Source organism: Lutjanus erythropterus, chromosome 20 (genome assembly GCF_056507025.1).
Source record: "Lutjanus erythropterus isolate fLutEry1 chromosome 20, fLutEry1.hap2, whole genome shotgun sequence".
Taxonomy (NCBI): domain Eukaryota; kingdom Metazoa; phylum Chordata; class Actinopteri; order Lutjaniformes; family Lutjanidae; genus Lutjanus; species Lutjanus erythropterus.
The window spans coordinates 23,637,234-23,655,514 of NC_139336.1; the positions used below are offsets into that span (position 1 = coordinate 23,637,234).

Consider the following 18,281-nt stretch of genomic DNA (forward strand, 5'->3'; position numbering starts at 1 on the left):
CGCTTGACGAACAAATTCTCAAAAAAGCGTTGCTGGGAAGCAAATGGTTCTGGGTAGAACCTCAGCCTTTCACGAAGAACCCTTATCTCTGAGAGTGAAAATGTAACAACCGAAGTCAGCAACACTTGAGGCACCTCAGAGTGCTGCAGACTGTGTAGGCTAAAGGATCACTCTCAAACTTTATCATCACCACAACCGCTTCCTGTGAAATGAAATGCGCTTTTAGTGCAGACATGCTTCCAGCAGTTATCGAGTACACTGCGTGGTTTGTTCAGAGAATCAGAAGAACCTCATCGAACTGATGCTCCACATGCTCATGAACTGTTAGATGAACTGAGGAAAACTCCAGACATGGTGGAGGAGAGGATGGGGGACTGTTGGAGCCACACCAAGGTCGTGTTTTTGGTCCATCTTTACGCTCACGTTCTGTTTTAGAAGTAGCCTTATCATTGTCAGTTAATATCAGCTGTGGAGTGTACGTGTGTGTGTGTGTGTGTGTGTGTGTCTGTGTGTGTGTGTGTGTGTTTTCATCGGTATCCCAGCTGAAATTCTCTCCTCTCTGACCTCAGCCAACGTGAGGCTCATTTTTTCCTCACAAGTCAGGAACAAATCATGAATAAAGAGTTCAGCTCCAACAGCTGTGTTTGGTTATCAGTAGTGGAGTCTGCTGCTGCCTGTTTTTACTGCGAGCCTCTCTGTGACAGACCTCACTCTCAGGTGATATTAACTTGAAATGATTACATCTCGTGAGGACGGCGTCAGTCGTTCACTTGGGAGGCCGACTTTGAACGGGTTTAATGAATGAATTGAGGTTGGTCAGATAGTTTTGTCTTATCAGTGGGTGAGAACAACCGCATTGTCTGACACCTTTTTGCCTAATTCCTTTGGTTCAGTGGAGGCAGATGCACAATAGGGCTGCACAGTTAATCAAAATATTATCAAAATCTATGGTATGTTGCAATATCCAAGTTGCAGGAATTGCAGTGTTTTGATTAAAAAAAAAAACAGCTTTATAAGGAAGCACTGTGGTGCTGCAGAGATGCCCTGCTCTGCAAATTTCTTCTCCAGGTGTTAGGTGCATGTTTGTTTGGTACACACCCAAACAAATGTTGCATTATTTTTTTACTGGAAATTACAATTGTGATGCAAAACTTATGATTCCCACTAACTGAATCATATTGCAAACACAATATCTGTCTAAATAACTGCTATATTTTCAATATATATGTTTAATACTGGACCATGCGTTTATGCAGCTTCCTTGACTATATCCAGTGTGGTACTACATGATAAATTATTTTTATTTGATTATTGATACTGACTGATGCGTTGTATGGTATGGTATGGCAGTTGTGCATATGATTTAAACTTTCATTGCCAAAGACAATTTGTGCCATTTTTTGCACATGCTTTTGTCTTGGCTGTTACTTTAACTTGGTTTACTACTCTTCCTGTCTCAGTTTTTCTTGTAACATTAGAGTGGCAGAGTTAAATTCATCAAATCATAACATGCAAACTACTGCAATTAAAAATGGAAAGCGTTTAAACAGTATCACAAAACATAATATTGCAATACTGAAGTGCATCTTTATTTTCGTACCCCCCTGCAATACAACGTCCTCATCAACTTGATTTAATCTTTTATCTTTTATCTCTTCCTTTTTTCTGCATACTTGATGATAGATTTCTATCTCCCCTGTATTTGAATGATTTAATCATTACGTCTTTTTTGTCTTTTCTGCAGGATCAGTTTGACAACTTGGAGAAGCATACACAGTGGGGGATCGAGTATCTGGAGAAGTACACCAAATTTGTCAAGGAGAGGTCGGAGATCGAAACCAACTATGCAAAACAAATTAGGTGAGTGCTGGAGCTGAGTTATGAATCCATATTGAGGGTTGCGGGGCTGTAATTGGGGCGACTGTTTTCCATCCAGATGGTTTAGATAAAGAAAACCCCCCTCGACAGCAGGAACTGACCCACTGAAGTGTCCTTGAAACAAGAGACTACATCCTCACCAGCTCATTATGTAGCTGACCGTGACCTCTGACCTCCCTCTGGAGGGGGAAACTGAAGCGAGAACTCCCATATGGGAGGTAGTACATGAGTATATATTAAAGGGATAGTCTGGATTATTTAAAAGGGGTTGTATGCGGTACTTATCGATAGTCAGTGTTTTTTAGCCACATTACAAAAAGGTCCACTTAAAAATTTAATATCAGTTTAAGTGCACAATATATTTTGAATATTTTCACTGCTTTACCTTCCATCAGACAAGCTTTTCTGATGGGAAACCGCTGTTAAAAAAGCAAAACATCGTTCTTTCCAAGCCAACCAAACTCCACTGGAATAACTGCTAATTTCACTTTGGAGAGTTTCTTCTCTACTGTGGCCTCAATTAGTTAGTTCGTGTAATTGTTTGACTTTGGTGTTTAAAAAGGATAGTTTGGACTCACTGAAGTCACACAACAACACAAACAAACTAACCACTTAAGGCAGCGGTAGACCAGCAACTCCCATGTTCTGTGAGATAAAATCGCTTATTTTGTCTATGGAGTTTGGTTGTTTGGAGAGAGTGATACTTGGCTCATGTATTGAATTAAAAAATCCATATTAAATAATAATAATATTAATGATATTAATAATCTAATAAACTATCCCTTTAATAGAAATACATATTTTCACAGGCCTTGTGTCTCTTCAGAAAGGGGTAATTGCTTTATGCAAGTGTAGCGTTAAATCAACAGACCTGAAGAGGATTTCTGTCTATCTTCCCTCCATCTTTCTCTATTTTTTAAAAAAAATCTGTAAAGAGTCTCTCTATCTGCCTCTCGCTTTCTTTTGCATGCACGCTGTCCGTTGTTGTTGTTAGCTGCTGCTTCAGGCAAGAGGAAGTCAGGTTGTGGGGGGATGGGGTGGAGCTTGTGTTTCCATAGAGACTAGTAGGTATCAGCATTATCAACCCCACGTCTGACCCAGATTTGATTTTTTTTTTTTTCTCCAACCACAAGTGTCGGCCCCGCCCCCTCCATTTCTCCCTACACAAACTCTGTTTTGGTGCCGTCACTGATTTTTAAAAGCAGTGGTGGCAGCGTGAGAGGGTCCATCTCCTCAGACCCCCCTTCATACCCCATATCACAGTAGGAGATACCCCCCCAAATCCACAATCCTCATCTTTTAAAGAGGCCTGGCAATATGGCTAATGCTCTAAGTATTGACCCCAAGCCTCCATTTCATAGTGACTAGCCAATACCAATAGCAGCCCCTGGTAACACACCCTCTGCAGGCGGCACCCCTCCTCTTTTTGAGAGTTAAGTCAGCTTGAGATAATAGGACTAGTAGTCTGTATTTACACGCATCCTTTATCCTGCACGCACCCATGAACTTCTCATACTTAAATCCTCTGAAAAATTTGCCTCTCACTAAGCATCCGCAAAAATCTGAGTAAAAATAAATGTTCATAACTATTAGGCCGTATTCAGACAGGAAAACGCCAGTTGCTTTATTCACTGTGAACAAGAGGTGGGCTGTGGTGGTGGGGGCTGCACGGGATGCTGGGAAAAAAACACACAAAATGCCTTGTCATTTGATACCAAATTTTGATACCTGAGGAGTTTTCACAGTTGTTTATATTGTTACTTAGTCCAGCACTACACAGATTTTCCATCAGTTTCTTCATTTTAGTCCAGTTATCCAGGTTGGCTGAAGTGCTCAAAGTCTCTCCAGCTGCTTCCAGGTTTTTGAACAGCTTCTTCCTTTAAAGCGAGTAATTATTTACCCTGGATTTGCCAGGCTTCAAGTTATCTTCTGCACCAAAAATAGTGCAGCCAATCAGCAGGTGTGACAACAGTGAGAGGCGTTCATAGAAGTGACTCGTCTCGAGTGAACAATGGTGGCTCCTGATGAGGTTAGCGTAAATACCGTGATGGCATCAGTTTTATCAGAACTGGAGAGTATTTCTTCACTGACAGAAGAGCAACAGCTCATTTTGCTGTGTGGACTATTTCTCAAGACTGTGTCACCATCTTAGATTACATTTTGGTTGAGATGTGGACCAACATTTTAAAGTTTACGCTGTATTTAGAATGTTTTCACTGCTTTTCTTTGCTGTCAGCCTTTTCTGACAGGGAACTGAAGCCACCAGACGTCTTTGACAAAAACAGCAATTTTACCTTGCGAATGGGAGTTGCTTGACTACAGCGACCTCGATCAGCTGGTTTGTGTTATTGTGCGACTTTGTTTTTTCAACATGTTAGCTTGGATCTGGAGTAACGTTACTTGCTGTGGATCGAGGCAGCTGTAGTGCGGCAAGTCCCGTGTTCAGCGAGGTGAAATGTCAAAGGAGTCTGGACTGATTTGTTTGGGAAATTTGTTGCACTCTCTTGATTGGGACAATTGACGTGGATTTTTTTTAATTATTATTGGTTTGACATCTTTCCTTCTACACATATCCTGAAACATTTTTATTAAGAAACACAAAAACAAACAAGAAACAGAGTGAAACTAATGAAAAGCAAATGATCGATGTGTTTAGATTAGCTTTTGATCATGTGTAAAACTGGATCATTCTTAATTTTTACTCAGATTTTATCCAAATGTTTTGGCCCAAAAACATGCACCGACAGACTGGCTTTTGCATTTGGACACACACAAATATCCCATGATTCAATTAGTCAGCATCTGTCTACAGTATGTTTGACAAAAGAACGGGGGGCATCTCATCTTGTCAGAGCAGGTTGGCCTTTATTGAACTTCAGGCTCCACAGATGGTGCGGATGTTTTCACTCACTGTGCTTATACAGAGGTCCTGCTGTCACACTGGACACACACACACACACACACACACACACACACACACACACACACACACACACACACACACACACACAGGCGTAACACTTGTCAGAAAACGGCTAAAATGAGTATCAGGATGTACAGACAGGATAGGTTGAGTCATCGGGTTTTCCTGTGTTCATGACACACTGTGCGTCTTTGTTGCGGTGCTACTTAGCCATACCTCAGGACTAATTATCCTTAGTAATCAACTTAGCTCATGAAATCAGGTTTAATCTAACAGGCACAAACCTAAAGAAACAGAGAGCTGTTAGATCTAATAAAGTAATTGAATTGGTCCCTTTGATCTGGTCCTGTCTTCTCCCATCTTTGTTGTTGTTGGGTAGACTTTAACTTCTGTTCTTAACTGTCCTTACAGAAGTAAGACGACCTTTCACCGAAAACATTTTGACGTCTTAACATGTTAGGTACAGGTGTATTTAAGAACATCCCATATAACTGCTAATTTCACAGCTCTAGTTTTGTTAATGCTGCCTTACATGACTCAAGTCAGAGGACATTTGGACTTTTTCTCTTTAAAAAAAATGACTCAAGCTGCAGGTGTACTTAAAGTGCATTTAAAGTGAAACTACTGAATATTTTATCGAAAAGTTTTCTCATTGCGAATGATGAAGTGTCCGCAGGCCTGCCTCTGAGAAGACATGATTGTAAAAAAAATGGACTTTTCACAATAATTTGATTAATAGACCAAATGATTGATGGAAAATATATTAAGCAGATCGAAGATGAAAATATTTCTTAGTTACTAGTTACTAGTTATTTTGGTGATATTATTTTTTCATACCTTCGTGCCTTCCTGACACTTCACATGGGACATATATGACAGGATTTACGTGAAAAAACAAATTCTTAAAACCTGTTGGCGGTCATTATAACATATATGACACTATCTAGCTAATTTGTGTTTACAAGACAAGTCTTGATGGGTTTAAATAATTAATAAAGTAATTTAATGAAATATTATATAGGAGACAGGTGCCCTTATTCCATAGATTCTTGCCAAAGCATCCAATAACTCTTGTTGCCATGGATACCACCACATCATTTGGCTGAGCAGAGATGATTTACAGATGTATCATGTGGCTAATAAACTGCTTTTATAATTGGAGGATGTAATCTCAAAATAAGGCTATATGTGGCAACATTTTGTTGATTTAGTCATATTTAGTTATTATTATTATTTATTTTCTGCCTCCAAATAATTCTTCTGTTGACTGAGTTCCCTATTTTGATGAATATATTTCATTCAACAGCTGCAACTTACATGTCTCAGATAACTTTATTCACAATGACGGTACTGAAAATCAGACTTTTTTTTTTAATACCCTGGTATACCGTAATACCTTGATACTGCAGAGGCCTAGCAGTTACACGTGTGTTTTCCCTGCTGCTGTGAAAGAGGCCGACAGAACTGGGTCAGTTAGACTCGTAGTAATTATTGATCACAGCTGTGCAAGTGTAACAGTTATCCATAAGTTTTTAAAACAATATTGAATAACCTACATTCCTCGTGAACTGAACGTCATGTACGGCTATTTACACCACTTTGCACCATTTCTATCACCATACCAACCACACACACCACTCTAATCCATGAATAATCCTCTTCCACTGCACTGGTGTAAACATGCACAATGCTTCAGTCTCGTCGTTGCAGGGTAGTGCATTAATGCCTCCTCCTCCTCCTCCTCCTCCTCCTCCTCCTCCCCCAAATTCCAGTCTGGCATAATCCATAACACAGTGGGAATAAAGTCCAGCTAACAAAGGAGACTGGGTGAGGGTAAAAAAGTGTCTGTCTTTACTGTGGTTACAGTATCAGGCACTACTGTATGTGGAAACTGTTCCAGCCAGACACAAATATACGAAAACACTCCCAACAATCCTTATTTAATCCTCCCAATTAAGTGCCTGCTGCCGCCCTAATTTTACCCTCAAGTTTGTTGAATATGTTACTGAGGTGAGCGGGTAAATACAACCTGACATTTGACACAAGCCTGTGAGTGAATGAATGAGTGAGTGGGAAGCTGCTCTATACTTAGAGATGAGGTGAGAAGGACATGGAAAGAGAGATAGACAGATAGATCTGCCTAGCAACAGTGCAAACACCACCAGGGAGGAGAGGAGAGGTGTGGGGGATGTTGGCAGAGAGAGCTGGATGTAGTGTAGACGCACATTATTACATGTAGTTTTTTTTTCTTTTACATGTGCATTATTTATTTCAGCAGGAGTTTTGCATGCCCTTTTACAACATCGAATGAACAGCGAATGAACTCACAACAAAGACTGTGACCTCAACCGACTGTTATCAGCTCTTTGACAGCAGAACTGCTTCATATTAATCACTTATATCTTATATGAAAAGTGGACAGGATTATTGTGTTCAATGATGTGCATTTAAAAAGGCTGTCGCAATTTTCCAAATCCACAACTCGATTTGACTTTTGTTATTCAGGTCAGGTTCAATTCCATTTTATTTAGTCTTCAGATCAATTCAGATGTTTGGTTTCATGCAGTCACAACTGTTGTTTACATTTTCAAATTCATTCTTTAAATTCTTTAAATATAGTCTATATGGTACCAAGTGTGATTTTAAGTTAAGAAGTTTTACAGGAAGGTCCAAAAACAGTTATACACTGTGAGATTTTTTTAGTCACAGACTAAAGTTGACCCACGTGAAAGAAAATGTTGCGATGTCTTTGATCGTGGCTCCAAAACAGTGGTCCTATGTCGCACTGTGAGAGAGGATCGAAGACGCCCGCAGTGTTGTGATCAAAGACAGCCTGGGACAAAATTCAGACAGAAGTGTCTGAAATTTAGGATAACTATCTCACAATGTGAGTGCTGCTACAACCTGTATCCACCAACCAACCATTAGGAACGCAGCATGAAATGATGCACAGACATATTTTTATCCATCAAATTTAGGAATTTGTTTTTTTTTTTAGGGTGATGATGTCATAAAGTATGACAACAGACATTTAAAGCTTTGTAAAACGTGAAATTAAAAAAAGCCCTGATTTTGGTAAATGCACTGCTACACTCTTAGTGAAAATACGGACTGCTTGTCCTGTCAGCCTGCTTTTTGTGTTCTTACACCACTTGCTTGTTTTTAACTTGACAACAAAGCTTTTTAATTAGTCAGAAGATCCTGAAGGCATCAGTACACAATGAGCAACCAAACCCATCAGAACGTGGCGCATGTTATTATGTTCTGCTGACAGAGGAGCCATCGAACATCTGCATCAGCAGTGTTGAGTGTGTCACACTGCCATGATGAAAGACAACATGATGACATGACGAACTGTCGCCTGTCAAACGACACAACAGTTGCAAGGTTGAGAGAAGGACATTGAAAAGCCGCCGTAACCATAATAATACCCGCTCAACCACAGCCTGTAACATCTGTTATCCTTACATTTTTCATTTTTTCCTCCTCCTCACGCTGCACTCATGTCGTGCCACTGACATGCGGCCGGAGTCAAAACAAGGCCAACGGCTGCATGAGAAAAGCATGCTTGTTTCTGGTGACTGCTCCTGCATGTATGCATACACTCCTGGGGGCGATGATTTATGACCTGAAGAGAGGAAAGGGGACGTAGTAGCGGGAGCAGAAAGCACTCCGCCGGATTGAATGGTGTACAGGCGGGTCCATAAGGGCAGCGTCAGGGAAACATAATGGGGCTGGTGCAGACTGTGCTTTCAGGAAAGATACTGTAAGAAATGTCTGACAAGGCTGAATCTTTTGTCCCCGCAGGAATTTATCAAAGAAGTATCAACCCAAGAAGAACTCGCGAGAAGAGGAAGAGAGCAAGTAAGTTCCTACACACAAAATATATTAAGAATATTTGAGCATTTTGGAAAATACACACATACAGGTTTTAGTGTCTATAAGTTGTGTATATTCTTTAAAATCCAATGAAAATCCAGTAAAGTTGGGGGTAACGTTTGCCATCTTGTATCTATATTTGTGAAATTTCCAATGCAGGATCATTTTACACTCAAATCTAATATTCTGGTTAGTTTTGCATGATATATAATCATTCATTAGAGTCCAAAAAGTAATTAAATTTATACAATAATAAGATAAGTGCATTAAAGCTAAATTTGCAGTTGTTTTAAATAAAATATTTGGAGGGCTGCAGATTTGTTGGATATATATTCTGAAACATTTTGATATGTACTTTAATATTATTGGTGATACATAATTTGTATGGTATTGTCCCAAAGTGTTTGGGAGTGTTCCTCTGACATCACTTCCTGTGTCTCACCAGGTACACCTTCTGTCGAGCCTTCCTGACGACACTTAACGAGTTAAATGACTACGCGGGTCAACACGAGGTCATTGCGGAGAACCTGACGTCTCAAATCATCGCCGAGCTTTCGCGCTACCTGCAGGAGCTCAAGTCTGAGAGAAAATCGGTGAGGCGTCTTGTTTTATTTCTAGCTCTTTATCCGAGTTTCGTCCCCAAACATCATCATCTTGTTATTCTCCTCATGTCGGTGCTTTAAATCAAACATTTGCTGGAGAAAGTAGGACATGGATTCTGTGAAGGAAAACAGAAACACTGGGCCTAAAAGAAATTAAGTATCCCGTTCCCTCTGCCTGCTCTATTCTGCATGAGCTGAGGTCATCGCGGAGTAAATATAGATACACCCAAAGGCTCGCCAGAAGTGCAGAACGTGACTGACTGAGTCCTTTTTATGGAACAAAGTCGTCGTCTCTCTATCATTACAGGCGTATTTCTCTCTTTTAAATCAACTCACAAAAGATTGGTGCACCACACACTATTCTTAAACGTTGAAGTCACTTTCTTTTCCATCATGAAGTGATTCTGGACCTGCTTCTGGATTCGCAGATAACAGTACGGTGCCCATTAAATCCATAGAGTTTGTGGAGGAGCAGAGAGAAAACTGCCCAGCTAAAAATCTGTCACAGACTCTGGTGTCACGGAAGTCCAGCTGAGGGAACTGGAGTGGAAAACCAGAACCAGAGGGCTGCTCAAAGGCACACTGACCTTTTTTTCTTTTTTTTTTTAAGAGTATGTTTTGATGTGCACAGATGGTGACATCCGTGTCGCTGCACTCGTTACTCTACCTAAATACAGGGAGTCCTGGGTGACATTATTAGTGATCAGTTTTGATTTTCAGCTCGGTTTTAGTTGCAGCAAACCCAGAGAGACAGAGAGGAAGGGGATTTCCAGCAGTTCTGAGGGGGACTCATCCACCCCCTCCAGGCCTGTTTTGCTCTTTTTTGATTTGGATGGTTACTGTAAAAAAAAATCATACAGGAATTTTGTGGTATCAACTTTTCTCATTAATGTAATGTAAATATACAAGTTTTATTTGTTTAAGTGAAACATCTAGTATTTATTATCAGAACACTTCAGAACTTATAAACATGATTCTTCTAACTTGAAGTAAAGTGGGGGTTGGAGAAAAAATCCACTCACTTGAGTATCATCACTCTTTTTTTTAACAATTCCTGAATTGAGTTTTTAATTGCTAAAATGATTTTATACACATATAAAAAGCTAGGGCATAATCCGTCATATATAAATAACTGCCAGCTAGTCCGTTAGCTTTAAGCTAACACATAATGGGAATTACTATAGATGTGCTAACAGAATTTAGCATCTAAATAATAGACAATAATAGTAATATTATCCTAAGTACACTCCTAGATATAAGGAGTTCATCCTGAATGGCTGAGGTTCTACACAGAACCATTTGCTTCTGAAGACTCTGGGTTCCACTTAGAACTTTTGTCATTTCAAGAACCCTTTTTGGAAGAAAGAGTTCTTCAAGGATCCCTACAGTCCTTAAAGAAATCAAGGGTTCTTTGTTCCATAATGTGGAAGGGTTCTGTCTAAAACCCCCTGGGTGGGTTCAGGACAAAACTCTGTGGATATAAAAGGGTTCTCAGTAGACCCCCTGGGTGGAACACTCTTTGAAGGTGGAAAGGCTCTGGACAGGCCCCCCAGAGAGGTTCTGGGTGGAACCATTACACCACAAGGGTTCCACCATTTGTTGGTGAAACCTTTCACAGATGGTTCTAGGTACAACACTTTGTGTTGACTGCGAGGTAGAACCCACTAAAAGGGGCATTAACCTTTATAAAAAGATCTACCGGGAACCGAAAAGAGTTCTCCTATGGAGACAAGCTAGAGAACACTTTATGGTTGTAGTTAGCACCTTTTCTGTTTTCTTAGAGTGTAATGGATCCATTTTCCTTCACACATTTAATATAAAACAACATGTGCACTCAGATTTTAATGCATCTATTTCCTCTGATCAGTGGAAACAAACTAACAGCTGCTGACTTTACATTTTTAACTCAATCTGTTGTCTGACTTAAACACTGAGCAGCTACAGCAACCTCAAAGGGTCAAAAGTCAAACTCAATATTCCTATTTCATTTAAAAATGCAGCCAGAGGCTCTGCCTTTGTCTGATTCAGTCCATCATCTTATTTTGTGTATTATTTTCTCACGGCACCAGCTTGTTGAGCAAGAACAGCCAAATCTAGCAGTTTACTTCAAGAAGTATTTTGTATACCACTTTCACATCCAGTGCAGCAGTGATGCTGCTAAAATAAAACACAGACTGACTGACATGTGATCTGCATTGTTTTTGGAATATCAGTTATGATATTCAGTCTCCAGAAGTGTATGATTCAACTGTTTCACATGGTCTGGTGTTAAAAAAGTAAACAAAAATCACAATAAATCTTAATATCGACTTGCAATACTTTGTACAATTGCAATGCAAAGAGAATCAGCAATTATCAAATTAGCTGCTTTCCCAACATGCAGTTTGAGAGTTGAAACTCTCTTGAGACTTTTCTTTTTTCATAGTTTGAAGAAAACATGTATAATAAAAACTTTACTGTAAGACACATTTAAAGACAAGTCATGGTTGTTTGTCTTCGCAATAATAAAAACACTGTTAACCATAATGAGGTCAATCTAAAATTTCACGGCAGCCTGAACTTTTTTTAAGCTAAAATGAATAGCTTGTTTTTTACAGCATCTGGGTCCATGGACTCCTGCTCCCGAGAGTCTGCAGGATGTCACTCTGACATCTCTCTTCCCCTTCATTTTGCTGCACTTTTCCTTTATTTTATTTATTAATATCTCTGTTTCTCTCCCCTCTGTCCTTCTCGTTATCTCCCCATCACAACCTTTGCCCCCGACAGTTTCTCACTTTTCCCAGCATCTTTTTGTTTTTTGTTTTTTTTTTGTTTTTTTGCAGCTGAACAGTTTATCATGTGTCTTCCTCTCTTGGACTTAACAACAGTGTTTCCTCAGTTTGCAGTGCGGGGGGTTTCCCTTCGTAGCATGACCCCATAATTTACAGCATCTTTTCAGAACAGAGACTCGTTTTATTTAAAGACATTGAACAAATAGTTTCTCAGCCATACTTAGAACAGCGTCCTCATAGAGTGAATGCAGCCCATTAATTTTATTTATTTATCTGTAAGACACACTGACTCCCTGCACTCTGTCATTAATGATGGAGAAAGATGCTCTTTGAGACACTGAAAAAAACTACTAAGAATAACAGCAACACCAGCCTACAAAGAAAAGATGTCAAAATTGGCCTTTATGATTTTCTTTGCACGATATTATTATTTATTGAGTTTTTCAGTACATAATAATATAATATATGTATGTCTGCATAATAATAAAGATCAGATCAGATGAGATTTTATTTTATTTTGAACATGTTAAAATAAAGTAGAACCGAATAGAAACAGTAATGTGGACAAAAGAAAAGATTTAAAAAACAAGGAATACTATATGACAAAAAATATAATCAATAGTCTTTATTTTATTTTATTTTATTTTATTTTCATAATATAATTATTTTTAAATCCATAAGAAGAACATATATACCTAAACTATGACCATATATAACTGTGAGGACGAAAAAACATTAAGCAGAGAGGGATGAATTAGCCAAGCATGCCAAGCATGTAGTTAATGGCAAAAAATAAAAACAAGGAATATTTATAACAAATGTCAAGAATAATAATAATAATAATGTATCTGTAAAATAAGTACAATTTGATCCACAATTTACAGTTCATTCATTGAGACATTCTCCAGATATTAAAAAGAAAGTAAGATTAGTTTGATAAAAACAAAGGGACTAGCATGTTCAATCCTCAAAATTGGCCTTTAATTTTTACAGAACATTCATATTTTAATAGTTCATCTATAGAAGAAGTGTAATATTGTGAGAGGCGTTTGTAAAGCTGTCTTGACTCATGCCTTCCACGGCTTCCCATCATTCCTTTCTCTGGTTTCATTCACATGAATTTTTAAGCAGCACTCAGAGCTCTTCTCTGTTGTAGTTTTCTGATTTGTGTCCGTGTCGGACAAAGCCGTGCAGCCAGACCCAGACAGTGGGATTAGAGGAGGGTCGGGACGGGCCCCTCCTGGCTTTACAGGGAGCTTATTGGACAGGTAGAATCCGAAAAATCCAAACTATATACCGGGAGGAGGGAAAAAAAAAGAGAAGCAAAAACTCATTAGTTTCTCACGTGGGGTTGTTTTGTAACTCTCCCCCAGTGAACCTCTTGCTAAGCTCAGCTTGGGGTGGCAGAGGAGACGAGGCCAAGAATGTCTGAAAGGATTTTATTTGAGAGCAGATATTCTTGTTTTTACAAAAGCAGAACCTGGTTTTATGACAGTCTGCTCAATTTAAAGGGATAGTCCAGATTATTTGAGGTGGGGCTGTATGAAGTACTTACTGAGAGTTGGATTATTACCTACAGTAGACAGCAGTTGACACACTTACAGTTTGGAGATGGGGTCAAGCTGCAAAAAAGGTTCCACCTAAAAAAAAATCAATATCAGTTTAAGTATATGCTATATTTAGTATATTCACCTCTTTACTTTGCCATCAGACAGCATTTTTTGAGAGGAAACTGTCATTATGTAAACCAAATATCGCTCTCTCCAAACCAACCAAACTCCAGAGGGAAAATCTGCAATTTTACCTCACAGAACACAGGAGTTGTTGGTCTACTGCTCCCTTGATTGATTAGTTTGTTTGTGTTATTGGGTAACTTCTGTGAATTCAAACTATCTTTTTAAAACACCAAAGTCACACAATAACAAAGACAAACTAACAGACTGAGGCAGCGGTAGACCAACAACGCCCATGTTCTGTTGGGTAAAATTGCAGATTTTGTCTATGGAGTTTGGTTGGTTTGCTGAGAGCAATATTTTGCTTATATAACTGTCTTTTCCCTACAGAAAAGGCTGTCTGACAGCAAAGTAAAGTGGTTAAAACATTGTCCACAGTAGTTCATTGCTTAGCTTCCACCAGTACTACATCTGTGCCATTTTCCCAAACTAAAGGTGTCCTGACAGCCATCTACTGTAATTAATACACTGAATACTGATAAGTACATCATACTACCACACTTCAAATAATCAAAACTATTCCTTTAACATGTTTTGCAAACATATTTCATTTAGTAGATTCAGATTACGAAGACACAAGAAGAAATATGAAACTATGTCATGACCTCAACGAGATACCATTGCTTGTTTATGACCTAATGGTATAATAGGTAATGATGAAGAGCAGGCAGGGTTAATATGGGATGAAGAGCCTAAGTCTCACTGGACTGAGATTGTGCTGAGGAATCATAATAAGGTGTTCGGTCAGCACAGTGGTGTCCTCATCCTCACCAGACCTCTGATCACAGGGCTTAGTATCCTCTCTAATGAGCTCTGATAAAGACCCTTAAACACTCAGGCCTCCAGAGACAGCCCGTTCACCATTAACAGTTGAAACGGATGTCACTACATTTACTCTGTATATTGGATGTTTTACTCATAGGGATAGTTCAGATTATTTGAAGTGAGGTTGTATGAGGTACTTATCCATCGTCAGTGTGTTACCTACAGTAAATGGCGGTCGACCATGGAAGATAAGCAATGGTTCAGCAACAAAAGGTATTTCAGCTACTAAAAAAAGGTATATTAAAAAAAGTCAGTGTACTCTATATTTAGAATATTTTCACCTCTTTACCGTAAGACAGCCTTTTCTAACACAAAACTGCTGTTACATAAGCTAGACATTGCTCCCTCCAAACCAACCAAACTCCGTAGGTGAAATTAGTAATTTTATCTCGCAGAAGACAGGCGTTGCTGGACTGTCACTGCTTTGATCAATTAGTTTAATTGTGTTATTGTGTCACTTCTGTCTTTTGAAAGGATGGTTTGGTTTCACAAAGTCAAACAATAACATAAACAAACTCACAGATCGAGGTAGTGGTAGAGCAACAAGCAAGGTAAAATAGCTGATTTCACCTATGGAGTTTGGTCAGTTGGAAGTGAATGATATTTTGCTTACATAACGGCTGTTTCTCATGAGAAAAGGCTTTCTGATGACAAAGTAAATCAGTGCAAATATTCTAAATATATTAGTTAGCTAAGATAGCTTTTGATGCTGACCTTGTCCACAGCAGTTCATTGCTTAGGTTGCTGCACCAGAACTCCCGCTGCTTCCTCAAACTTGACGCGTGTCGACCACCATGTACTGTAGGTAATACGCTGACTATGGATGAGCACCTCATACCCCACTTCAGATAATCCGAACTGTCCCTTTAAGGAGTCCGCTTCTGGGTTAGTTCAGTGTGTGTTGTTTTGTATCCATTTGCAGCCACAGCACAGCACATAATTATATCTTTTGGTGTTGAGGGAAGCTCTATCTGTCTTATTCTGGTAAGATGTGACATGTCCAACCAGCTAGAAAAAATGAAAAAAATGAAAAAAACAATACATCTTATTCAACTGGCAGGGCGAGGAAAATAAGCATTGCATTTAGCGAGAAGTCAGCTGAAAACCATAATGCACTATAAAATATCTTTAGGTGGGTCTGGCAGAGGATGGAGCCCTCGTTTATCCCTCGGGGGCAGAGCAGAGAGCCGCAGTGTAACCGTGTCTCTCCACCGTGTCCTCACATGCCCTCTTGTGTTGAGTGGAAAGACAAATAGGAGGCAGGGTGGGAGAATTGATCATTGGATCTTCCCATCGTCGCTGCGTGCACGTCTCACTCCAGAATGCAATATCACTCCATTTGAACCGCCGCCTAATGGTTTAAACATGAGGACAAACCTCTCAGTGGAGCTTTCATGAGGTTTAATCATCTCTTTACTCTGCAGATCTTGTGTGACTCGTGGCTGTTTCTACTACCTAATGATTATATATATGTTGACATCTGTACAGGACTGCAGGTGCGCATTCCTACGAGCCAAGTCACGTCGATGAATGACTAACAGATCAGCTCGTGTGTAAGCACAGATGTACATGTGCACCTCTTCACATGAGTAAACTCAAAAGCGCTAACGTGGCGCTGGAGCAAAGTTTTCGTTCCTCTCTTATTCGTCAGATGGCAGAAGGTGTTGGCCTGTTGATTTTCTTTCCCCTTTTTTTGACCTCATGTCTTTGTTTTGCTCAAAACCTATTAGAAAGTTTCTGACTGTTTACGCGGAGTGGACAGATTGTGCGTCACACAGGGTGTATGTCTAACACAGGCTCATCAGAGCATGTCTGACGCTATTACTGGAAAGTAAAGATTCAGATAAGGTAGACAGACTAGATTGCAGCCACTGTACTTCATGCTTGAGACATGTGGTCGACTGATGTGGGTTTTTTAATGGTCGATGCCAATGGTGATATTTAGAGAGGCGGTCAGCCGATAGCTGATACATAACAATACATTACACACATTACAATACAATTTACGTGGTTATCTTTGCTGGGAACTTGTTTTAGATAAAATTTTTATTGATTGATGAAACAAAAAAAATAATTGGGTTATGTTGTAGATTTCAGAACATGGCTGATATTTAAGGGAGAGCAGGGGACAGTATGTCAAAAGTGTTACTGTGGTGTGTCCAGCGTTTGCGGTGCAAGGGGTCCACACAGAACTTCATGAATCTCTGCAGAGGCCTTCGCAAACATTGTCAGTTCTGACTCTATGATTGGCTAGTGCAGCGTTTCCAGATCGTCAGGGCCCACCGCCCTGCATGTTTTAGATGTTTCACTGCTTCAACACACTTTATTCAAATGATCAACTCATCATCAAGCCTCTGCAGAAGCATGATAACAACCTGTTCATTTAAATCTTGGAGCAGGAAAACACCTAAAACATGCAGGGGCCTGGGGACCACGATTGGGAAAAGCTGGGCAAGTGGTTGCTATGGTAGTCGGTTACTAGGGAAGTATTTATTCACACAAGCTGGCAAACTGACAGCTTATGACCTGCATACATGCATCGACTGTGCTGCTGCCACATTTAAAATATAATATATTTCATGGGAGTGAGTAACAGTTTTAGAATGTATTTTCTGTCAGGATGGAGAAACATTTAGAAAACACAATGGTGACTGAGGAAATTTAGGCAATCGGTTACAGCAGGATGCATGAGAATTATAGTCCAGGGCTCCAAATTTGACTTTTCACCACCTTCCCAAAACTCACAAGGTGGAGCGCTAACCTCACAGCAGCCACACTGATGAGGCTGCCCAAAGATATGCCTGCTCACATTTTTTTTTCTCTGCTCCATAATTGCAGGCACTGGCCGATGCTGATTGTCTCAAAATGCCAGATAATTGGCCCGATTAATCGATTATCTGTCACTACTTGAGATGCCATAATAGATAATATTCATGTGGTTAATATTCTTTTTAGCTTGATGCAAATTTAAATTTAAAATAGTCTACAAGTATAAAAGTAAGAAAACACTTAGAAAGCAGTTAGACTGAGCACAATTTATTAATTCATCATATCACGAAAAAATACTGCGTTTATTAAGGGTCATTTGAAGCCATTAATCACATTCTTCAGTGACAAAATCGTATTTTAAATGGCGCTGAAATGTGTTCCTCTTTGAGCTGTGCATTGTGAACAGTGCTAGCAGCAGCAGCCTGCTCTGTTTGCAGGTTAATGTCGGTGTCTGTGTCTGTGTCATGTGGTAACACATTGCTCCAGTCGAGTGATTATACAGCAACAGTTTAATTTTCTTCATCAAAATACCAACATGAGCATGAGTCAAAGGAAAGTGGAAACAGTCACATACTTTCAAATTAAAAGTCCCTGAACAAAAACATCTGCATATGAAGAATTCACAACTTTCAAGTGGGGCTATGTTCCTGTTTGGAGGGTCTGACACCTAAAACAATGGTACATTCAAGTGTAAATGGCTTTTTGCTAGAATCACTGTTTGTTGTTTTGGAACTATTCAGAAAATAATACATGGGCAATGTGCAGGACCCAATAACTATAATCGTAGATTAGCATTTTCCCTTTATGTGTATGAAAATAAAGTGAAATACTTCACTCTGTGGGTCTCATGTTTTGCAACATGTTTTTTTGTAGATCCAGGGTTTATGTCCCCTTGTGGACG

At 39.5% G+C, this 18,281-nt stretch overlaps 1 protein-coding gene across 2 annotated transcripts in view; it reads left to right on the top strand.

Moving 5' to 3' along the window:
* Positions 1 to 243: 243 nt before the first annotated feature.
* fnbp1b (formin binding protein 1b) overlaps positions 244 to 18,281 on the top strand; it is a 65,105-nt gene continuing 47,067 nt past the window's right edge. The window contains exons 1-4 of one of the 2 annotated variants that reach the window (XM_084746693.1): positions 244 to 393; positions 1,745 to 1,860; positions 8,609 to 8,665; positions 9,126 to 9,273. In XM_084746693.1, coding sequence (XP_084602819.1) covers positions 352 to 393; positions 1,745 to 1,860; positions 8,609 to 8,665; positions 9,126 to 9,273 — 363 coding nt within the window. In that variant the 5' untranslated portion in view covers positions 244 to 351. The remainder of the gene's footprint in view (positions 394 to 1,744; positions 1,861 to 8,608; positions 8,666 to 9,125; positions 9,274 to 18,281) is intronic. The other variant, XM_084746692.1, reaches the window with a different exon arrangement.